The 25671-nt window shown below is 36.4% G+C and overlaps 1 protein-coding gene across 4 annotated transcripts in view; it reads left to right on the top strand.

Annotated features, from left to right (window-relative positions):
- TET2 (tet methylcytosine dioxygenase 2) overlaps positions 1-25671 on the top strand; it is a 131726-nt gene that overhangs the window by 73444 nt on the left and 32611 nt on the right. For 3 of the 4 annotated variants that reach the window (XM_061192078.1, XM_061192080.1, XM_061192079.1), the window contains exons 3-4: positions 19510-22970; positions 24688-24778. In XM_061192078.1, the coding sequence (XP_061048061.1) occupies positions 19556-22970; positions 24688-24778 (3506 nt within the window). In that variant the 5' untranslated portion in view covers positions 19510-19555. The remainder of the gene's footprint in view (positions 1-19509; positions 22971-24687; positions 24779-25671) is intronic. The other variant, XM_061192081.1, reaches the window with a different exon arrangement.

The raw sequence follows: 25671 nt of genomic DNA, 5'->3' as shown, positions 1-25671 counted from the left end.
TGACATCTCCATTTTGATGTATGTTCCATAGTTCCATGTTCGTATGAACCTGATGACATTTATCTTCTTTTTTATTTATTTATTTTTTGGCCGTGCCATGTGGCTTGCAGGATCTTAGTTCCCTGACGAGGGATTGAACCCAGGCCCCTGGCAGTGAAAGTGCCAAGTCCTAACCATTGGACTGCTGGGGAATTCCTGCATGTATCTTCTTATAAGTCTATGATCCACCTCTAAATTAGGTATAAACTCCCTGAGAACACTATCACCAATCATTTTGTTTCTCATGGCACCTAGCACGTACTCAGCTCACAGGCTCAATAAATGGTGAGTTGAACTACAAATTTGAATGTGTCAAAAAGTATACTGTAAAAGTTTGTCATGTATAGTAATATAGATATAATGCTTACTTTTACAGAAAATGCCACATGAGACCTTTTAATAAAGTCTAATATTCTTTAAGTAAGTAGCATTTAAACTGAAAAGAATGGGTTATTTCAGTTTCTCTCTATAGTAACATCTTGTGATCACTTGCCAGATCATGAAATATATGTTCAAGAAAATTAATGAAAGAGCTTTTTAAACTTTGTGACTCTTGACTTATATTTATTACCAAAAAGCCTGAATTCTTATGCAGCACATTTTAATTTCAATTATTTAAAGCTTAGATTAGCTTGGAGATACTTAACATCTTTGATTGGTAGCTCTGTGGCAGTCTTCCAAAGGTGGAAATGCCAGAGTGGGTTCTGAGGAAAGATTTAGAGTTTTGAAAGTATTCTGAATGAAGAAACAGAAAGGAATACAACATTTTCCCAGCATTGCTTCAATAATGCCATTTTAAGCATCATCTCAAAGCATTAACGGCAGTTAAGATGAGATCAGCCAGTTTTCTTTTTTTCTTGGCTGCAATGATTTCACCATCTCTTCATGCTGCCTCTTGCCACAAAGAGAACATTTAAACATGGGAAAGAGTTTGCCTTGAATTGTAAGAAACTGAAAGGGGACCAGAATGCCAACTCAGTTCTGGGATTCTAACCCATAACCTCTTTCAGCAGAACGGTGTAGAATTTTTATGCAGTGCCATAAATGGGTGGCCTGAGGAACATTTTAACTATAAGTCAATACCTTTGAATAGAGAAGTCTGACAATTCAGAGTTCTGTTTTCTCCATATGTGACTAAAGTAATTTTCCCATTAGGAGACTAACCATTGTTTCTTTCTACTCATTGTTCTCCCCTCAAATAAAATTAATTTTGCTTCAGAGTATTTTATGATCTTATTGCTAACCATGGGTTTAGAAGACTGTGTAAAACATTTCCACACTTTGAATATAAGAATTAGTGGACTTGGAGTTTGGTTAGAGTTTCTGGGGGAGATGAAAGAGGACAAGTAGAGTGGAAATCAGTATTTTTAAAACCAAAGACTAAAACAAATGGATGTTTCAAATGTGTTTATTTCTCTATAATTCTCACAGAAATGTTGGCACTTCTGGTTACTACAATTCTGTAACCTTTATAAATTAATCTGAGAAGTTCTTTTTCTTCATCCTAATTCAGTGTGTATTTTAACTGGTAGACTTATCTTATGGTACCATGTTTATAAGATGACAAAGTCAGCGTGCTTATTCCCACTGAAAGATGGAAAGGGAACAAGGAAAAGCTACAACTTTTAGAGGGTTGGTGACATTTTAAATGTACATTGCTTCAGATTTATATTGCCTATACCATATTCAAATATAATTGAAGTATAAACATGACAATTTGATACAAGACAGAAAATGTATGATATTTTCTATTAGATTTTTTCTCTAGAAAATTCTATTTTTGTTCTATGAAAATGCCATGAACTTGGATTATTCACTGATCTATTAATTTGAAATTATTTTCAAACAAAAAGCTAATTCATCTTTTAGCAGATTTAGTTACAGTCATGATAACAGATATAACTATGTTTATTGGGCAAATCATTAGCCAAATCAACCTTTAATGCATCCTTTGGTGTGACATGTGAATTTGTGATATCCCCTAAATAATGCTCTGGTTGTATGGAAATTACTTTGTAGGTAATTAGGTCTTATTTTGAATTCAAATAGCATTTTTGATACAGACATAGTAGAAGTATATTTTTAGTTTTTCTCAATGTTTAGATTTAGTGAGTTTATAATCCTTTTTTTTTTTTTTTAATTTTTTTTTCTTCTTATCCTTCCCACATGCTCTAAGAAGATTTACATCAGTGCAATGCTACATTACACCCTGAGAGCAGCCTTTCTCTTAACTTTATAGACATAACTTAAATGGTCTGTTTAGCTCGCACACACAAAAATTAGCAATTTCTGAGTATTAGAGCAAAGTAGGATAGTTTAATATAAGTAAAATTTCTGCCGGGAATCTGAATTTTCCTGTTTGTCTTTATTTTATTTTTAAAATTATGCTTCAAGATTGCTTTATACTGTATTCAACACTAGTGCTAAAGACTGTACTCTGTCTAATACACAGCATATTTGGAAGCATTTAGAAAGAAACAGGAGTTTTGTGGTCATGTTATCAAAAGTTTAATTGTTCATTTCAAGGCTGAAGAAATCTTTGATAGGAGAATTATTTCTCTTTAATATATGAGCATATTGGCACTTTTGATGTTTAGAAGATAAGATGAAAAGCTAAGTTTCCTATTCCTATTTTATTCAGTATTACCCTTAATTGGATTCTTTATATTACTGTAGTTTCTCAACTCTAATCTGATTTTATTTCTATTATTTAAACTTAATACATAAAAAGTTACTTTATGTCAGTCTGCATGCTTCCATTACATTTTTATGTGATGGATAATTAGGAGTGGCTTTCTTGATGTGGCAGGTGGGAGCACAGACATCACAAAGGCTATGTTTATAAGATTTAATCTTAAAACCAAGTATTCGTCTCTTAAAATATGTATATATGATGTAAAGCACTTTGGGCATTAATTAAATGACTGCTAGTCTTAAAATTACAAAGAAAGATTTGTTACCATTAGTTACAGAGTTTTGAGTCATTGTTTCAAAACATTTTGTTTTGAGATTTTGTAGCCATTTCTGAATATTTTCATCAGGATAGAAGAGATTTTGAGCTAAAGCCAAGAGCCCTTTCTAAGGAAGAGTTTAAATATTAGAATGGTAATGTTATTGGAAGAAAGTAGACAGGGAAAATAGTTTTTACATGTTTAATTTGAAGTTAAAGCAAGACTTGCATATGTGCATGTCTTTGGCTTTCAGAGATGGACTCAGAGCTCTTTACACCTAAGTTGTGGATATGAATTTATATTCTGCTAGACCACAAGTTCTCATCAATGCCTCAAAATCCATGTACATATTAAAACTGCATAAAATCATCATATATATCTGAATTAGGGTTTTCCAGTGTGTGCTATTTCATGGAATGTTGGTTTCGCAGGTTACTCTGTAAACTGTGATTCTGTACTCAAGGTATGTCTGGGAAATGCCATACACACATTACCTTTTTAGGGATCCCAGAATCATATTAAAGGCTTTGAGGGCTTTCACTAAAGTTTGAAATGTATTTGTAACCCAGTTTTCCTTACTTATTCTCTCTCAGCCTGGTCTTTCCTTTTAAAAAAATACATATTAATAGCCAATAGAACTAGTGCTTTATATATCACATAAGATGTGACCTGGTTCCTATAATGTGGTTGTTTATTTGTGTTCTTCCACCTATATGTACAGACTAATCTCTAGCGTATTTAGCAATGCACTTATAAAGAGACTTGATAGAGATGTGAAGAAGGTATCATTTTGGGATGGACACCACTGCCCAGATTCTGCTCCTTAATTTGAAAATCCAGAAACCCAATTTTATCTTTCTCTCAGAGTTGATTGGATTGAGGGAAAGTGATTTGTTTTAATCAAATGCACATGAGGTTGATGTTTACACAAATTTATGTATTTCTCAATTCATAATCAGAAATTCACATTTCTAGTGATCAAAATATGATTTACGTGCATTGTCCAAAGTATTGATATTTGCATTCAGGGTGCCCAGTGTTTCTTGGACTTGGAGAGTTTAAGGAATATTTTTTTGTCTAGACCTCAATGAAGACAGCTTAGCCATCATCGCCTGTAGAAGAATTTGCTCGCCTAGTGACTGTACTCATATTGGCCAATCCAGACTTTCTCTTCCCAGTATATGGAGTGCTTATATAACCATAAGGATGCTAAACCTGCTTCTCTGCCCTGGACTACCACCCCCATCTAGCCACACTTTGGCTCAGAGGTTGACAGGTCTGTGTTTCATACCTACATCTGCCCTGTATTAGCTATGCCAGGCTTCTTTGCTCTCTTAGCTTCTACTTACTTATTGGTAAAATGAGGTGAAAAGTATACTTTCCAGGCCAAGAGTAGTCTTTGTGATGACTTATTTCAGTGAGACCCCAGTAGATATTTATCATTGCCAATTTTAGAGAATCGTATCATTTTAGCACTCAGAAAGATCTTAGACATAATCATGTTCATTTTCCTCAGATTATAATTGAGGTTGTTTTTGGTTTTGTTTTTGTTTTTTCTTTAATTGTGATACACAGAGGTTGTGACTTGCTCAAAAATCTATATCCAGGACTAGATCTGAATAGCTGGTCTTGTATGTGTAGGTCTTCTCCAGCCAATTTAGTAATTAAAAATTCTTAATGATAGAGACTATATTTAGTACTACTTTTGGATCCCTTAGATTGTGTTTCCAGAAGTAAGAACCTTTTTGAGGAAAAACATTTATAGTCTTTTTATTTCTATTCTGATACCAGTTAAAATGTACACTATAATTTTGGGCAATATAAAGTGTTCATCAGATCTTCTAACAGAACACAGAAGATCAAAGAAGATGAGAGTAACCTTCTTAACATATGGGAACATGTTTCTGGTGAACACATGGTTATATAATCTTTTAAAATATAATCTTTTAAAATAACATCAAATAGTTGATGTTTCTCATTTTCCAAATGCTTTACCCACTAGAAAATCTCTTTTACTTTTTTTTCCTGGATGGACAAAAATTATTTTACTTATATTATGAAATAATGTTGGCGGTTTTCTTTAGGACTATTGAAGTATCTTAAATCGATAGCCCATTGATGGGTAATGGGTTTAATAGCATCTCCATTATTAATCTTTTCATAGAATATTCATTTTACCCTCAAGTATAACTTTGTAACCCCCTACAAGTTAACTGAACCAAAATAATCACTGATTGTTTCAAAATAGAAAGAAAACAAATGACTAGGTTGTCATAGTAACTGTAGCAGATTAGGACTAGATTGCTATGAGGATGGAGCTGTTCAAAGTTGTATAAAACTTCTCAGAAACACAGATGGCATGCCTTCTGAGGCACTGTTAGGGAACAAAACACCTTTGAGAAGGAGCAGATTTCATGAATACAACACAGTGCACAAATGCCAAAATGCCTGTGTTGCAAAGATCCCTAGTATGAAGTTTTTCTATAAATGTTAGGTATGTTATTAATTTGTTTCACAATAATACTTTAAAGTCCCCTGGGGTTGTGACAACTGAGGTGACTCTAATATAGTTATCGTCTACATCTTGGTAGTTTTGTTTCTTTTTCCATTCTTGATTTTAGGGCTCAAGACACGGGCGAGTGTATCCAGTATTACAGTTTCACACAATGATTAGTTAAGATCATCTTGGTGAATTGGATGTTTCTTATATAATTTGGCTCCAAGACTATGTTCAGATCTCACTGTCTCAATGAGACTTGCTCTGACTGTAGTATTTAATACAGCAACCTGCAGACCCTCCCTGGTACTCCTGATCCCCCATCCCCTGCCCTATTATTTCTTTATTTTTCCTTTAGCACTCAACATCTTCTTACTGTACCATACAGTGTATTCCTTATTATTGTTTCTCTCCCCAGTAGAGTATCAGATCCAAGAGGGCGGGGCTGTTTGTTTCTTTTGCTTAGTGGTGTACTGCTGTTGGCTACAACAGTGCCTAGCACATAGGCATAGGATATGTTCAATAACTATTTGTTGAATAAAAGAATGAATACACTGACATTTTATTTTTATGCCTCTGCCTCTGTCATTATATAAAAACATTGCATGATTTTGAACCCTGTCAGAAATTACATAAAGTTCTTTTATATTACTAGAAATTGTTTTGTTGGATTTATGTGACAGTTTTATTGGAAAAGTCATACTCCAGGGTATAAAAATGAAAGCATTTTTCCCTGTAATTTACCCAAACATACTATGATATTGTCCTTCCTGCCCTACTATCCCTATGGTGTCTTCTTGACTAGACTCTGTACTTTTTACAGCATTTTCTGGTAATTAGAACAGTTTTATTCTAGTCTTTGAAACTCAGCCCTATTCATCTTCAAAGTCTCCAGTGAAGCCTGAGTCAGTACTCTTCTTCTTCCCCCAACACAGTCTTAACCTCTGGCTCCAACACTTGGAGAGTCTCACTCTCTGCCCCTGCCCCCTCTCTTTTAAACACCAGCCACTAGGAGGAAGGATGAACAAAGCTTAAGGTTCCTTATTCACCTGAACAAGGCTGCAGGACTTTGAATGTTGCTACTTTGGTGGTTGACATTGACTAGCCATTGGATGCCCTCTATGGGGCAGGCATCCAAGTACTGGCTCTCTCTTGGCACACATGGGTTCTTCAGAGGGGCCTGCAGGGGCTCTTACTGCACTGCTCCTTGACCAGGAAGGCTGTCTTCTCTTTGTGTCTTTTATCACCACACCCACTTCAGCTTTGCCTACAGAGAGTCCACCCTACAGCCTCTTTGTGCTGGGGTATGCTTGTCCACTGGACAGATTCTCAGATAGGATACCAGCAGGATCAAACACAAACAACTACAGTTTCTGTAATACATTTTTTTTTCTATTTTATTTTACTTTATTTTATTTTAAAATTTTATTTATTTATTTTTGTCTGCGTTGGATCTTCGTTGCTGCGTGCAGGCTTTCTCTAGTTGCCGCGAGCGGGGGCTACTCTTTGTTGCGGTGCACGGGCTTCTCATTGCGGTGACTTCTCTTGTGGCGGAGCACGGGCTCTAGGCGCACGGGCTTCGGTAGTTGTGGCTCACGGACTCTAGAGCACAGGCTCAGTAGTTGTGGCACACGGGCTTAGTTGCTCCGTGGCATGTGGGATCTTCCCCAACCAGGGCTTGAACCCGTGTTCTCTGCATTGGCAGGCGGATTCTTAAGCACTGAGCCACCAGGGAAGCCCTGTAATACATTTTTTTAATTGAAAATGTCAAGCATTGTATAGAGTGTATTCTAATAAGAGTACACCAGTGTCCTAGTAAGAATAACCAGCTCACAATTAACCATTCTAATTATGAGTGGACTGAAACTGAAAAATGTGAATAACTTTTATAATTTATGAGAAACAAATAACGCTTGTGACAAATGATATTTATGATTATGTTTGATGATCTTTTCCCTCAGCACATATTAGTTTGGTGAGAGTTAGAGACCAGGAATAAGCCCAGTTCTAGAAACAATCCCAGGATTAACAGATACGTGGATAATTGAAAACTGACAAAAGAGCGTGCCCATCTTACCAGTTGGGAAACTAGTTGACTAGAGTTGCAAACTGCAAGCAGATTTATTTCTAAACTGTCAGTTGTCCACATCTTACATGCAGACTTCTGTCTGTACACCTCCTCTCTAATCTTCAGTGACATTTCTCCTGACTTTCCTCCCTTAAATAATCTATTTGTTATTAAATTGTGTCTATACTGTTATTTTAAGATAAGAAACAAATTTTAAAACTTCAAGCATTGGAATTATATAGTTTCTACTGAGGATTATGAAAAACCGGACAGGGTCTCTCCTATAACCATGTGTAACACACAGCAGGAGCAAAGCAAGTGCTTGTCGTGTGTGTAGCTACTTATTAATTCACTTCTGGAAATGCAGGAACTTTCTTTGAGATTTTGACAGGCTTCTGTGTTCACTGTTTTTTTTTTTCTTCCAAGATAAGTACATCTTAAGAGATTTCTTAATAATAAAATTGAAAGCTCTTACAAGATGAGAAATAGAAAAGTCAGTTTTGCAGTACAAATATTAATTCACCTTATAGTCTCCATATTTAATGCATACATAATGCATTATGTTCCATGCTTAACATGTAGTTTGGATACATAAAGTTAGCTGTTGAAAATATGTTTTGGATAGATTGTTTTCCTTAAAAATTTTAGCTCTAATACTAAACTAATGTTAATATTAAATTAAATAATTTTGAACTTCATAAGTTATGCCCTATAAAAAACACTTTGCTTACTTCCAGAGTGGGACTTAACCATACTAGTATTATATATTAAGAAAGAAAGTCAAACTAAGTGGAGGGAATTTGACAGATGCAGAAGATAAGTATTGAAATTTGTCGGGATTTTAGAGCACTACCCACAGGGACATTCAATAGACAAAACAGGCCCATTGTCCTACACATATCTTGAAATAAATGTGTAGTTGACACAAATTATCTCCCATTTTGGTAGGAAGAATCTATAATAGTTTTGGAAAATAGTGCCATCTACACAGGAAGTGTAGTCAAATATATCATCTTTACTCAGTGTTTTCCATGTCAGGAACTAATTAATTCCTAACACCAGAATTACAGTAGGGGCAAAGCCTGTCATGGAGGTGATAGAGACATGTATAGTAATCTCCTAAGGTTGATGTTGAGACACCTGTACTTTAGTAGATACAGTCCTCGCAAGTAACTAGTCTTAAGAATTTATCCCCAACAGTGTGCATGTATCAGTAAACAGGACTCATCTGATGATGGCATAGCATTTTATATACTTTCAATATTAGAACATGAAGTCAAAGATTTTTTATAAAACAATTATTGCCTTATGGCAGCTATACAGATCTATAAATTGACTCTTTTGTCTCCTTGGAAAAAGCTGACATGAGATTTAAATGATGTGTATTTTTTTTCTCTTAGTGCACCACCAACAAAATCAATAAACCAAAAAGTAAAAGCCCTCTTCACAAATTTTGAGCATCGTCTACAGCTTTATGTGGTGAGAGATGCAGCCACCATTCTCAAGTGATTCAAAAAGAGTCAAATGGTGTTGAGCTAAATTATAACCCTAAACGCATATTGGTGAAATGAAATGCTGATCCATTTGCACACTAATGTGCTATTTTTAAGTCATGCATCATAGCATCTTCAAAGAGGCCTGTCATAATTATGATGGATTAGACTGCAGAGTCAGTCCTAGATGCAGTAATTGTTTCACAGATGCTGCCGATGTGACTTGAATTCATAATAAATTATTGTCAGAGAGGCGGGAGAAGGAACAAAATCAAATACCAAAGGAAAACTGCTGTGGCTAAAACCTGTTTTGGTCTTAGGAAACCAAAATGTTAGCTACTAGTCAAAAGGCTAGTATTTTCAACTGAGATAAACAGACTTCATAAACGTGTACCTCTGCTCTGAGGATGCAGGTTGACATACTTGGCATTTTTACTTAAAGTTCTCAAGCTCTATCTCAATATATTTCTTTCTCTCCCTCTCCCTAATAGCTTATGAAAAATCATTCTGGAGCATTAGCTGAAATCATAGAGTGACCATTACATATTCTTGCACATTTCTATTACCTGGTTATAATTTGACCTTTAGAATTTCCAGAAAAAAAAAAAAAATGGTGGTATTTATAGCAGACAAAACTACTCTTTTTGGTTCCTTAGAAGGCCATACTTCATGGGGTATATTAGACTGTTAGAATAAAGGGAGAAACATAAATAATATGACTAGTAAGATCTAAATTATGACATTTTGAACTGTGATTTAATTAACACCTGTCATTTAGGTAAATAATTTCTAAAACTGCCTCTTTAGGCTTTGACAAAATGCCAAAGCTGGTTTTAGAATTTGAGTGTTATATTTAGTCCATTCTTAAAGTTTAAGTCACATTCTTAAAGTTTAAGTTTAAGCCTTTTAGGTAAACCTATAAAGAAACTTCATGCTTTACCACATAATCAAAAACAGTGCGTGTTTGTGTGTGTGTATACAATTTAAGTAATGAGTTACTTATTACATTTTGATTAGGGAAGATAACAGAGCAGTTAAAGCAGATGAATATATGCCATGTCTTTTCCTAAATTAAGGATTCAATAGCCAGAAAAGTTTCCATAAGTCATTTATTGAACATTACTAGTTTTTTTAAAAACGCATTGAGTTTTTTACATAATCTCCTCTGTACCTGGTAACTACTGATATATATGCATTCTACTTAGGACACTAGTTCTTCTGCCTCACTGATGTTGATAGATACGTTTGGCGAACACTCATTGTCATTCTTTTAAAACTTAGTGGGACATGTATTTCTCTCTTATTATGGTAAGAGGGAAATGAAGTTAAATTTCATGAGAGAAATTTGGGTTGATGTCATGCAGACCCTGACAGCTGGAAGTGCTTTTCCCCTCTCCTGTACTCCTGTGGCACTTGAACAGTCACAACGTGTCACCGTAACCACAGTCCGGGGCAGTGCAGAACCTGTGCCTCTTTGTCTTTGCTCCACCCCAAAGCACTTGCACTGAGTGGGGATTCAACTGATGCTAGACTGAATACACAAATGAAATGCAAGTTGAGCTCCAGTTCTCTCAATGACATTACTAGGGAAAATTTATAAATTGTGCTCGGGTATTTTAGAGAAAAATCATCAGCATCCCAGCGTCAATTAAAAAGGTAATCTAGAAAGGTAGCAAGGAAGGAATCAGAATAACTCTGTGGCAACTTCCATGTACTAAATGTTTACATCTTCTTTTTTGTTCTATTCCAATTCACACAAAGAAACAATACTTTGATGAAATACATGCACAATGTCTTTAATCATGCTAATAATTACAGTCTTACAGATATGTAAAAAGAATACTTTATTTTTTTAATCTAAGCCTGAAAAAAACTAAAATGTTGGCAAAATGTGAATTTATTAACAAAATAAAACCTACTCCTTGAATTATGCATTTTTCTTAATATTATGTGGCAGGAAGAGCTTCTCTGGAGCTGCCAGTCTAGACCCTGTGGGAGCAATTATTTTGATGCCTAACTTGAGCAAATTGCTCAGTTTTTACATCTGTAAAATGAGAGAGTGAAACTAGATTCTTTCTTATGCTCTGAAATGTTTTGTACATTGTTACAACCATGAACTTCACATTTATCACTCATTTTGAATAAGTAATTTTAAAATTTCTTAGCCTCCCAAAAGTTTAAAATGCTGTTCAGTAATTCTATGGGCAAGAGCGCTTTGTCCACTACTATTCTGGAAACAAGGAAGACTACCCAACTAATATGGCATGTATTTGTTCCTGGGGAACTTTCATTCTATTTCCAAAAAAGAAGAAAAGAAAGAAATGTGATTTGTTAATATTTTGGTAGCCCTAACAGTAGTGTACCTAGAAGCAGCTCTTAACAGTTTGCAAGAGCAGACTGTGAAGTTTTCAGGAATTCTGTGAGCTGGCGGTTGATAGCTTGAAATCAGCCATCATCTGTAAGAACATCTCTTAAGGAATATGTTAAAAGCTCGCTGTTCATTTTAAAATTGTAACTAAATGCTATAACATCAAGTGTTGACACCATGAAAAACATCACTGGGTAAGCTTAACCAAGCATCCTTTCCAGGTTTACCAAAGGCTCTTCTGCCTATGCCCTTGCATATAAACTTCATAACAGTTTTAAGAAAATATTACTGCCTTAGTTTTGATTGGCCAGTGTCCTTGTAGGTGAGTCATTGTCCCTATTGTAAAAATTGAGTCTTGTTCTAAAATGAAAATTCTCTCTCCTGATTTTTATAGATATAAATTTACTTGGCATTAACTATATTACAATTTTATTTGGTATAAATTACCATATACAAACCTCCAAGAGCTGGCATTACTTTAAAAACATTTGAATACTGTTAACAGTATGGAGGTTCCTTAAAACACTAAAAATAGAACTACCATACGACCCAGCAATCCCACTACTGGGCATATACCCTGAGAAAACCATAATTCAAAATGACACATGTACCACAATGTTCATTGCAGCACTATTTACAGTAGCCAGGTTGGAAACAACCTAAATGTCCAACGACAGGTGAATGAATAAAGAAGGTATGGTACATATATACAATGCAGTATTACTTAGCCATAAAAAGGAAGGAAGTTGGGTCATTTGTAGAGATGTGGATGGGCCTAGAGTCTGTCATGCAGAGTGAAGTAAGTCAGAAAGAGAAAAACAAATATCGTACATCAGTGCGTATATGTGGAATCTAGAAAAATGCTACAGATGAACCTGTTTGCAAGGCAGGAATAGAGACGCAGATGTAGAGAACTGACATGTGGACATGGGGGGGGGGAAGGGGAGGGTAGGACGAACTGGGAGATTGGGATTGACATACCCTACCATGTGTAAAATAGGTAGCTAGTGGGAATCTGCTCTATAACACAGGGAGCTCAGCTCGGTGCTCTGTGATAACCTAGATGGGTGGGATGGGGGGGAGGGAGGTCCAAGAGGGAGGGGATATATGTACACATATAGCTATATCACTTTGTGGTACAGCAGAAACCAACACAACATTCTAAAGTAATTATACTCCAATAAAAAAAAAATTGAACAGTTTCACAATGGAATAGTATCCTGATTAGTACTATACATCATATTAATTATATGTTCTCTAGTGTAGGAAAAAATGAAGGATATTTCATTTGAATCTCAAATCAATTAGGAGAATTCAAAATATTTCTGATATCAGTCATGTAAAAGAGCAGATATGAATGAATAAAAACTCTATTTCTGTTCTTAGTCTCTGAGGAGCAAAAGGAATGCCACACAAAAATATCTCTATAGCAAAAATTTACATTCATTCAAAAAAAAAAAAAACGTAGTTAAACTATGGAGAAAGTTTCCCTATTCCCCTCAATTTGTAAAAATAGCCTGTTAACTCTATTTTCACAGATTAGCAGGTAGATATCTACAAAAAATTATCTTGGAAGATTTTTTTGTCTTATATGTAAATTATTGACTTTTGTAAGCTTGAAAAAACTTTGTCTATTTATAGACACTGTAAAACTTATAGCATGAAAGCTTTTTCAGTATTTCTACAGTGGTCAAAATGAACAGGTCTCATTTCTTTCTTTTTTCATTAAAAATACATAATGCTTCCAATATCAGTATAAAAGCACTAGGTGATTATAAGAGTGCTGTTGCAAGAAGGTTACTGGATTGTGTAATATTCTGGGGCGTATACACAAAAAGTGTGGCTTGGCCATACTGAAGTCAAAGAAAATATTTCTTTTTTCTCCCTCTAAAATGGCACTTTATTGGTTTAAATATTCTGAATTAGATTCATAGACCAATAACAAATAATCCTCAAATAACAAGTTATCCTCATCCAAAAATGGAAAGATAATATACAATTTTCCTGTCCTCCCTGAAAAAGTTAACCATTTAACTTTTTACATCTGATGGTTGTATTCAGTAAAGGAATTGCTGTCATGGACAGAATAGTTCTAATAATAGAATTAAATTAGTGTTTAAAAATGGCTATTGTGTTTAAAACTCCATATTGAAAAAAATTTCATTTAAGTCACCTTCATTCTTCTTAGAAGCTATTATTATGCTCATAAAAGATTTGCAAACTCCATCCATTGTAATTCTGCCCTTGACACTTTGAAGAATGTCCAAATTATGTGGTATGGATCGTAATAGAGAGTAATGTGTTAAATACTTTATATATAAATATTTTTATCTAAAAAATTAGGACAATATATATTGTATACAGAGACTACAAGTTTTATATAATATATAACAACATAATGTACAAGTAAATACATTTTGTTTGGTATATGTGTAAATCAATTTTACAGTTGCCAAAGGGAAGCATTTTTTGCTGTAGTGTGTAGAAAGCTAATTGACCTAGTCTATGAAGAATTATCTAAGCTTATGTCTATGCTTCTTACTTAATTTTTTTAATTGAAGTATAGTTATTTTACAGTGTTGTGTTAGTGTCAAGTGTACAGCAAAGTGATTAAGTTATACACATACACACATATATATATATTCTTTTTCAGATGCTTTTCCACTATAGGTTATTCTAGGATAGTGAGTCTAGTTCCTCGTACTATACGTTAGGTCCTTGTTTACCTATTTTATATATAGTAGTGTGTACATCCCAATCTCCCCTACCCCACCCTTCCACCCCCACCCCCCTGCTATTCCCTTTGGTAGCCATAAGTTTGTGAGCCTATTTCTGTTTTGTAAATAAGTTCATTTGTATCATTTTTTAAGATTCCACTTATAAGTAACACCATATGATATTTGTCTTTCTCTGTCTGACTTACTTCACTTAGTATATGATAATCTCTAGGTCCCATCCATGTTGCTGACATTATTTCATTCTTTTTTAATGCCTGAGTAGTATTCCATTGTATATATGTACCACATCTTCTTTATCCATTCATCTGTTGATGGACAGTTAGGTTGCTTCCATGTCTTGGCTATTGTAAATAGTGCTGCTGTTAACATTGGGGTGCACGTATCTTTTCGAATTAGAGTTTTCTCTGGATATATGCCCAGGAGTGGGACTGCTGTATCATGTGGTAGTTCTATTTTTAGTTTTTTAAGGACCCCCCCATACTGTTCTCCATAGTGGCTATACCAATTTACATTCCCACCAACAGTGTAGGAGGGTTCCCTTTTCTCCACACCCCCTCTAGCATTTATTATTTGTAGACTTTTTGATGATGGCCATTCTGACCTGTGTGAGGTGAAACTTCATTGTAGTTTTGATTTGCATTTCTCTAATAATTAGCAATGTTGAGCATTTTTTCATGTGCCTGTTGACCATTTGTATATCCTCTTTGGAGAAATGTCTATTTAGGTCTTCTGCCCATTTTTTTATTGGGTTGCTTGGGATTTTTTTTTTTTTTTTTTTAATTAAGCTATATGAGCTGTTTGTACATTTTGGAAGTTAAACCCTTGTTGCATCCTTTGCAAATATTTTCCCCCATTCTCTAGGCTGTGGGCTGAGGAAGTCTTTAGGTAGCCTGTCTGCTGATGGGTGGGGCTGTGTTCCCACCCAGTTAGTTGTTTGGCCTGAGGCGTCCCAGCACTGGAGCCTGCAGGCTATTGAGTGGGGCCGGGTGTTGGTGCCAAAATGTCAGTCTCTGGGAGAGCTCATGCAGATGAATTCCCCCCTCTCTATCCACCACCAGTCCCCAGGAGTTCCTCCAAGACCAGCAGATAGGTCTGTCCCAGGCTCCGATCAAATTGCTGCTTTTGCCCTGGGTCCCGGTGCACATGAGATTTTGTGTGCACCCTTTAAGAGTGAAGCCTCTATTTCCCCCAATCCTGGGGAGCTCCTGCAGTCAAGCCCTGCTGGCCTTCAAAACCAAATGCTCTGGGGGGCTCCTCTTCCCTGTGCTGGACCCCCAGGCTGGGGGGCTCAGAACTCTCACTCCTGTGGGAGAACCTCTGTAATATAATTATTCTCCAGTTTGTGGGTCATTCACCTTGGGGGGGTATGGGATTTGATTACATTGGGAGTTCGCCTCTTCTACCAGTCTCTTTGTGGCTCTGTCTTTATGTCTTTAGCTGTAGAGGATCTTTTCTGGTAGGTTTCAGTCTTTTTCAAGGATGGTTTTTCTGCAGATTGTTGTGATTTTGGTGTGCTCTTAAGAGGAGGTGATGTTAGGGTCCTTCTATTTCACCATCTTGGCCACTCTCCTATGCTTCTTAATTTTTGAAAAGTGGTAATGCCCCTGATTTTGGAGAAGCTCCTTACATCAAAGACTACAAATCAATGTTCATGATTCTGGAAACTAAAGGTTTTTTTTATGAAAGGTTATTGTATTAGTTTAGCATTAGTTTATTAGTATTAGTTTAGCTCAGAGCTACCCAACAGAAATACAACATAAGCCACATACCGCATTTAAAATTTTCCAGTACTGACATTAAAACAAGTAAAAAGAAACACATGAAATTTAATGATATATTTTTTACTTATTATATCCAGTATAGCATTGTTTCAGCATGTAATAAATATTTTTAAAAATTGAGTTATTTTATGTTTTTTGGTCCACACTAAGGTCTTTGAAATCCAGTATGTATATATACTTACAGAACATCTCAATTTGGACTAACCACGTTTCAAAGACGCAATGGCCATTTGTGACTAGTGACTGTGCACATCTAGCCCATCTCTTAACATTTGAAAGGAAGTAGGTCTAGCAGAAATAAAGATATCACTTTGTTCTGTTATTTTTATTTGTCATTGGGAATTGTGACCTTTTGATTTAAGTTTTATTTATTAATATACATGCCTAAAAGTTCCAAAATGACACAGTTAAAAACAATCTCCCTCTCAGTGCTATTCTCCAGCCTCTCCATTCCTTTTCCTGGAGGCAAAGTATTATAACCGGTTTGTTGTATATTCTCCCAGAGCTGATTTTATTTTTATTTTTGTAAAGGTACAGGTTGTGGCATTCTTAAACATACTGTTCTGCAGCTTTCTTTATTTCATTTAATTACTTGGAAATACTTCATCTGAAAATATAGGTTGTTTCCAAACTTTGCTAGTGCAAAACCCTGTGCATACATGGTTTAACAAATATGTGCATATTTGTTAGATGAGAGTTTAAAACTGAAGGATCAAAGGAAGTTTCTACGAAATTCTGTAGATATTGCTAAATCCTCCTGTATGGTATTTGTATTAGTTTTGGCTCCTGAGACCCATGCGACAGCATGTCTGTTTCCCCCATATGCTTGCCAATGTAGTGTATTATTAAAGTTTTTGTTCGTTGCCAATTTGAAAAAAAAAAACTGTATCTTGTTGCAGTCTTAATTTGCATTTCTTTTTATAAGTTATGATGGACATTTTAAAAATATTTAACAGCCACTTGCATTTCATTTTCTGTGAACTGTCCATGTCCTTTGCTCATTTTTCCTGTTTGATGGTTGGTCTTTTCCCTGTCAATTTGTATGAGTCCTATATATTAAGTATTATGTAACTTTTAACTTTGCTATGGGTTTATTTTTACATGCACAAATTTTATTGAACTTCCTCATCTTTTAGGGCTTCTAGATTTTGTGTCACAAAGAACTTGTCCAGCCATTAGATTATTTTTTTTAAGTTTTCTCAGGCTGTTTTTAATTTTTTTAGGGTTTTGTTTTCCATATTCAGAATTTAAATCCATCTAGAATACATTTTGGTATAAGATGTAAGGGACCGATCCAACTGTATCATTTTTTCAGAAAACTATTCCATTGTTCTAATATATTTATTTGAAATGCCATCATTACCTCATACTGTATTTCTATGTGTGTTTGAATCTATTTCTGGACATTCTATTCTATTCCATTAGTCTTATAAACACTCTATTATCTATTTATGTGCAAGTACAAGCTGTTTTAAGTACAGTAGAGCTTTTGTTGCTTTTTAATATCTTTCCATTTGGCTCCTGCCCTGCCCAAGCCCCATTACGATTCTCTTTCAGATTATTCCTGGTTATCCAGTTTGTTTATTTTTCCACATGAACTTTAGAGTCAGCTTCTTAATTCCTCAACCCATTCTTTTAGTATTTTTATGAAAATACATTAAATGAATAGATTAATTTGACAACTATACAAGAACATATTATATCGTTCTACTTGTTTTGTTTTTGTGTTTGTGTATCCCTCAGTATTGTTTTAACGTTTTATTCAGATAGGTCTTTCACATTTCTTTTTAAGTTTATTCTTAGTATTTTAAAAATATTTTTTCTATTACAGTTTTTTATTCCACCATAGCTTCTGACTGGTTGTTGCTTTTAGGTACCAAGGCTGTTGATTTTTATTCTAGCTACTTTACTGTCATCTGTAACAGTTTTTCAGTTGATTCTCTTAGTTGGCCAGTATACAATCTTATTCTCTGCAAATGATAACTTTAGTGTTGCTTCCCAGTGTTTGTTTCTTCCTCTGTTTCATTTGTCTTGGTTAGTAAGCAGTGGCTATTTTAATAGAGCTTTTTTATAGCCCAAAGGGAAAATAGTCTTGATTTTTTTTTCTACTTATAGCCTTAAAATAAATTTAATGAGAAAACTGTGGGAAAATAAAGCATGACTCTGTAATGAATGGGGCAGCATTCACTTTATATAATGGATTATTTTTGCTTTTTTAGTGCCCATTTCTTCCTGCTTTCCCTATCATTTGGGCTTTGAAATCTCCATCAGTATTGATCTCAAAAATGTTTGAATGAATGACTGAATAAAGAAATGATCACAAGATGAGCAAATTTATATCAATCTAGTGAAACTGATTGGATGCTCACTCTAAGCACAAAAATAAACAGAGTAGGATATTTTTAAGGAATTCACAGTCCAGTAAGAGAGAGTAAACAAAATACAGTTGAATGTGATATGCTCAGCAGTAGACCATATACAAGATCAAAAAGCAGGATAAAACTGGGAGTGAGTAATTCTTTTGGAAAATCAAGGAAAAAATTCTAGGGGAGGTGATCTGAGACAGTTGTAGCCAGACACAGGAGTCACAGGGCACAATAAGAGGACTAAGAAGGCATTCTAGGCAGATAAAACAACAGCATGGAGGTCTGAAACAGCTTACAATGTTTGGGTATTTATAAGCTGTTGTTATAGTTGGAGTATAATCTGTGGGAGGAAGTAGGAGGACAGAAAAATAGACACCTGCATATGAAAAACCATTTATATTAGGCAGGAATTCTCAAAAGAAGTAGGCAGCCAGATATTGTAGAGGAAAATATAGAATCACTTAGAAAAGGCATTTTATAAACTACACTTTGACCCCTATCCCCTCCCCTGGAATGTCAACACTGCAGAGACTGTGCCTTATCTTCCAGGTGTATTTGGGTAAAGAGTTTGAGAACTACTAATGCAGGCAATATGGAGTCAATAAAGTGTGTTAAGAAGGGTATGACATCAGATTTGCCTTTTAGAACATTCCCTTTGATAACAGTTTGAAGGATCCTTGAAGGACTGGGGAGAGGACAGGCTGGGCTCGGGAGAAATCTTTAAAAAGCTATTACAGTAGATAATGAAGCAAGATAATGTAGATCTGGCTACCAAGTGGCAGTGAAGATAATTCAAGGAATACATAGGAAATGGAATTGATAGAACTTAGCAAATGATTGGATATGTAAGGTGCTAGAGAAGAAAGAAAGGAGGTCGTCTTTCTCTATTGTTTTTAGCATTTTGACAAAAAAAAATTATTTAGGAAGGAAGTTGATACTATTTACTAATACAGTATGAACTTCCCACATTAGCTGGTGATTTTGATCTTTGTTTACTGTGACCATAAATATTTCAGAGTTGCTGGTAAGACAAGAATAATCATTTCCTGAGTAGCTCTTGGTTGTCACTCCGAGACATGAAAAAGAGTATCACAGTTTGCTATGTCTAGGAATTCCAGTATTATTAATGCCACGATTCTTCTCTAAGGTGTACTGTTAGTGTTAGATATATATTAATGTACTTTAATTTTTGTTTCCATACGCTTTAGAATTCATTCAGAGGGCAGCCTTGTGGATGGCCCCGAAGCAAGCCTGATGGAACAGGATAGAACGAACCATGTTGAGGGCAACAGACTGAGTCCATTCCTGATACCATCTTCTTCTCCCATTTGCCAGACAGAACCTCTGGCTATAAAGCTCCAGAATGGAAGCCCATTAACGAAGAAACCTTATCCAGAAGTAAATGGAGACACCAAGTGGCAGTCTTTCAAGAGTTATTATGGAATACCCCACATGAAAGGAAGCCAGAATAGTCGCGTGAGTCCGGACTTTATACAAGAAAGTAGAGGGTATTCCAGATGTTTGCAAAATGGAGGGATAAAACGCACAGTCAGTGAACCTTCTCTCTCTGGGCTCCATCAGAACAAGAAACTGAAACAAGACCAAAAGGCCAATGGAGAAAGAAAGAACTTCGGGGAAAGCCAAGAAAGAAATCCAGGCAAAGGCAGCAGTCAACCAAATGTCTCCGATGTGAGTGATGATAAGAGAGAATCTGTTAGCTCTGCAGCCCAAGAAAATGAAGTTAAAGATTTCACTGGTTTTTCATCACATAACTGCAGTGGATCTGAAAATCCAGAGCTTCAGATTCTGAACCAACAGGAGGGGAAAAATGCTAACTACCACGACAAGAACATTGTATTACTTCTTAAAAATAAGGCAGTGCTAATGCCTAATGGTGCTACAGTTTCTGCCTCTTCCATGGAAAACACACATGGTGAACTCCTGGAAAAAACACTGTCTCAATATTATCCAGATTGTGTTTCCATTGCGGTGCAGAAAACCACATCTCACATACATGCCATTAACAGTCAGGCTACTAATGAGTTGTCCTGTGAGATCACTCACCCATCGCATACCTCAGGGCAGATCAATTTCCCACAGACCTCGAACTCTGAGCTGCCTCCAGAGCCAGCTGCAGTGGTGACCGAGGGCTGTGATGCCGATAGTGCCAGTAAACCAGCTGCAATGCTAGGGACCTGTCCCTTTCAGAAACCAGAACAACGAAAGTCAGTTTTTGAGATACGCCCATCTCCGGCAGAAAACAGTAACATCCAAGGAACCACAAAGCTAGTATCTGGTGAAGAATTCTGTTCAGGTTCCAGCAGCAATTTGCAGGCTCCTGGTGGCAGCTCTGAACGGTATTTAAAGCAAAATGAAATGAATGGTGCTTACTTCAAGCAAAGCTCAGTGTTCACAAAGGATTCCTTTTCTGCCACTACCACACCACCACCATCACAATTGCTTCTTTCTCCCCCTCCTCCTCTTCCGCAGGTTCCTCAGCTTCCTTCTGAAGGAAAAAGCACTCTGAATGATGGAGTTTCGGAAGAACACCATCACTACCCCAACCAAAGTAACACAACTCTTTTAAGGGAAGTGAAAATAGAGGGTCAACACGAGGCACCGCCATCCCAGAGTCCTACTCCCTCTACACAAGTATCCAACCCCTCTCCGATGCTTCCAGAAAGGCCTCAGAATTATTGTGTTAACAAGAATGGCATACGGACTCCAGGGACGATGACGGTTCCATTGTGTTCTGAGAAAACAAGACAACTATCAGAACATCTCAAACATAACCCACCAATTCTTGGTAGCAGTGGAGATGCACAGGATCACTGCCAGCAGTTGATGGGACACAAAGAGCAAGAGCTCTTCAAGAGTCAAGACAAGGAACCAACACAAGACCCTGTGCTCCCAACACAGCCCTATCTGAAACCAGGATGGATTGAATTGAAGGCCCCTCACTATCGTCAAGCAGAATCCCATCTAAAATGTAATGAGGCAACCCTGCGGTCAATTCTTCAGTATCATCAGTCCAACCCCTCCCATCAAATGACCTCCAAACAATACACTGGAAATTCCAACATGCCTGGGGGGCTCCCAGGGCAAGCTTACACCCAGAAAATAATGCAGCCGGAGCAGAGGCCACCAAGGTACCAAGCTGAGATGAATCAAGGGCAGTCTCAAGGTACAGTGGACCAGCATCTCCAGTTCCAAAAACCCTCACTCCAGGTGCACTTCTCCAAAACAGACCCTTCACCCGAAGCTCACAGACAGTCAGTCTGTGCCCTGAGGTGTCATTTCCAGCAAAGACCAGATCCCCAAACTGAGAAACTCATGCCCCCAACATTAAAACGGCACTTGAATCAACAGGCTTCCGAGACTGACCCATTCTCAAACTCACACCTTTCGCAACATAAGCCTCATAAGCAGGCAGCACAAACACGACCATCCCAGACTTCACGTCTCTCTCAAAACCAGCAACAGCAGCAAAAATTACAGATGAAGAATAAAGAACAAATGCCCCAGACCTTTTCTCATCCCCAAGGCAACAGTGATCAGCAAAGAGAAGGATCATTCTTTAGCCAGATTAAAGTAGAAGAATGCTTTCGTGGTGAAGATCAACATTCAAAATCAAGTGAGTTCCAGACTCATAATCCCCAAGTGGGACTGGAGCAAGTACAGACTATGAATAGTATAAATTCCCCCTATGGTCAGATCTTGAAGTCAAATGCAAGCGAAGTGCAGATTTCTTGTTCAAACAATATACACGTAGTTGCAGAAAATAAAGAACAGACTGTAAATTCTGAACTCTTTGCGGGAAACAAGATCCCAAACTTGCATCACATGCAATATTTTCCAAATAATGTGACCCCAAAGCAAGATGTTCTTCACAGGTGCTTTCAAGAACAAGAACAGAAGCCTCAACAAGCTTCAGTTCTACAGGGATATAAAAATAGAAACCAAGATATGTCTAGTCAACAAGCTGCACAGCTCGCTCAGCAAAGGTACCTGATGCAAAACCAAGCAAATGCGTTCCCTTTGCCCAATCAGGCAGGAAGTCACATTCAGACCCTGCCCCAGAAGGACATCCAAAAGCATGCTGCTCTAAGGTGGCACCTTTTGCAGAAGCAAGAACAGCAGCAAACACAACAACTCCAAGCCGAGTCTTGCCATAGTCAGATGCAAAGGCCAATTAAGGTCGAACCTGGATCCAAGCCCCACGCCTGTATGCGCCTCATGTCAGCACAGCCAGAAAACAAAATGTGGAAAAAGATACCCAAGCAAGAGATTCCACCTCCGAGCTGTGATAACATGCAGCAGCGGAGCATCCTTGAGACCATGGAGCAGCATCTGAAGCAATTTCAGGTCAAATCATTATTTGACCATAAGGCTCTTGCTCTAAAATCACAGAAGCAAGTAAAAGTTGAAATGTCAGGGCCAGTCACAGTTTTAACTAGACAAACCACTGCTGCAGAACTTGATAGCCACACCCCAGCTTTAGAGCAGCAAGCAATGCCTTCCTCAGAAAAGACACCAACCAAAAGAACAGCTGGTTCTGTTCTCAATAATTTTTTAGAGTCACCTTCCAAATTACTAGATACTCCTATAAAAAATTTATTGGATACACCTGTCAAGACTCAGTATGATTTCCCATCATGCAGATGTGTAGGTAAGTGCCAGAAATGTCCTGAGACACATGGTGTTTATCCAGAATCAGCAAATGTATCTTCAGATATGGGATTTTTCTTTCTTTTTAAAAATTTTGAGTCTGGCAGCAATTTGTGAAGGCTCATAAAAACCGGAAGCTTACATTTCTTGTCTTTAAATTACAGATGCTTGTGCTGTGCAAGAGAGAACTTCACTTACATTCAGTTTTTCAAAAAAATTTAAAAATTTTGCATGCTCATTTGTCCCTCCCTTCAAACCATTTAAAATATAAAGGTATCTGTTTTAGCCTAATCAATCTAGTTAACTCTTTGTATATCATCTCCTGGAGAGATAGCCAGGCAGTAAAAACACCTTGTTAAAATGAGAAAATAACTGCCATATGCAAACTAATGTAGGAGCTTTTAATATTTTTTAATTCAAGATTGAATGTATTAGTAGTTTTACAAGATTAACTTTTATAATAGATAAGGGGACATTATCATCTTCTGTCTTGGTGACTTAGGGGAAATTTTAATGCCAAAGTTCTGAATATTCATAAAGTTGCCCTTTCTCCGTGTATACATTTGAAACATTGTGTGATTTATATTTGATATTTTCTCTTTAAAAGTTTCATCTTTTTGATAGAAAATATGGTATTTCCCTTTCTTTTTTTAAACAAGCATCTTTTTGTTAAAATTCAAGATGCATGATAGGTCTGTTGGAATAGGGAAACTTTTTGCTGATTGATGCAGATATATATGTGTATATATATATAAATATATATATATATATATATATATATATATATATATATATATATGAAGATCTTAATTATAGCTACTCAGCTTGGATACAGTAGAAGACATTTGTAAAAACCAGCGTTCAACTAATGTGGCTAATGGTCCACCCACTTTATGTTATTCCTCTTAAAATGGGACACTCCACATTTTATAGAAGGATGGAGGGAAGACCCATACTGCCCCTTTGTGTGTGGGTAATATTATTGCCTCACTGACCTAATGTGCCACACATGTCATAGACAACATTGGGTAAGTTATATTCATCTTCACACCCTTCTCCTATCACACAAACCTTTTTTCCCCACTTTTCATCTTTAATAGTTTACAAGAGCCTCTTCCTTTTATCTGACCCTCTCTTCAATATTTTCTCTCATCATAAGTTGTTCTAAAGTAGTGCATACAATATGGGTCTGGATTGAATGTTCTTATTTTCAAAACAAAGTGATCAAATATGGTGGGGAAACGAGAGGAGAAAAAGGTATCTTGACAATAAACTGAACAAAATCCTGGGGGTGAGATAGGACAGGAAATTTTATTTTTAATCCTTTAACATCCAAATAACAGGCAGGCTTCTAGTAAGCTGTAATTTTTTTTTTCTTCAGTTTAAAAAATTGGATTGTAGTTGATATTACATATAATATATTCTAATTCCCTCACTGTTTATTTAGTTCCACTTACTTGATTTAAAATAATTCCTTATCCCATATCTGAAATGTAATTTAATATATTTTTATCCAACAGGCAGAATGGACATATACTTAATTATTTGGCACATTTTCTAATAGATTAGTCCATCAGTTTACTCATTTTAAAGGAAAAAAATGTTTAAAGTCACATTTAGGACCTTTAATGTACAGGTGGGGGATAAGCTTTGTGGATGTAGCCTTTATATTTAGTATAATTGAGGTCTAAAATAATAATCTTCTATTATCTCAACAGAGCAAATTATTGAAAAAGATGAAGGTCCTTTTTATACCCATCTAGGAGCAGGTCCTAATGTGGCAGCTATTAGAGAAATCATGGAAGAAAGGTAATTAACGCAAAGGCACAGGGCAGATTAACGTTTATCCTTTTGTATATGTCAGAATTTTTCCAGCTTTCACATACAAAGCAGTAAACAATTGTAAATTGAGTAATTATTAGTAGGCTTAGCTATTCCAGGGTTGCCAACACTACACACTGTGCTATTCACCAGAGAGTCACAATATTTGACAGGACTAATAGTCTGCAAGCTGGCATAGGCTGCCCACTTTGAGATGGATGCCAGAAAACCCAGGCATGAACAAGAACCAACCAGCCAGCCAGCCTGCCAGGCACAAGGGTGCTGGCACAGGCTGCAAAGAGAGCGCCCACTCTGATTTTCCCACTTGATGATAAAAAAGGAAAAGGGGGGAAAGGTGGTATAAGAAAGGAACCATTGAGTTAAATTCACCTAGAGTTATAAATGAGTAGTTATCTCGAAGGAAGTTGTCCATTAGTATGAGCAGAGGGCAAGAGTGATATACCGAATAGAAATAGAGACAGATTCTATTTATAGCTGCATTTTTTTTTAACTGTCAGTCATAGGTATGCAAGTACTTACCTGAATCTACACAGTTACTCCTGCATGTCATCTTGCAGACTTGAAGACTGTTACGAGCAAGATAACCAATGCAGAGAGAGACTTTCATATAGGTATCCACAGCTCTGAGCTGTTATTACGCTAGGGTGCCTTTTCTTTAAGAGGTAGGCATTTTTATCATTAAAATACATTAGGAGACATTCTGGGCAGCAAGGACATATTCCATATCATTGTTGCCCCAAATTCAAATTATTCATTTCTAAATTAGCACATAGAAATTCACTAAATAATCGTCTAGTAGCCTGGCAGAAATAGTGAATTTCCCTAAGTGCCCTCTTTTATTAGCAAGGAGTAAGTAGTGC

The sequence above is a fragment of the Eubalaena glacialis genome, chromosome 5, assembly GCF_028564815.1.
Source record: "Eubalaena glacialis isolate mEubGla1 chromosome 5, mEubGla1.1.hap2.+ XY, whole genome shotgun sequence".
Taxonomy (NCBI): Eukaryota; Metazoa; Chordata; class Mammalia; order Artiodactyla; family Balaenidae; genus Eubalaena; species Eubalaena glacialis.
Note: the sequence above shows the minus strand (reverse complement) of the source record. Positions and strands in the feature narration are given on the sequence as shown.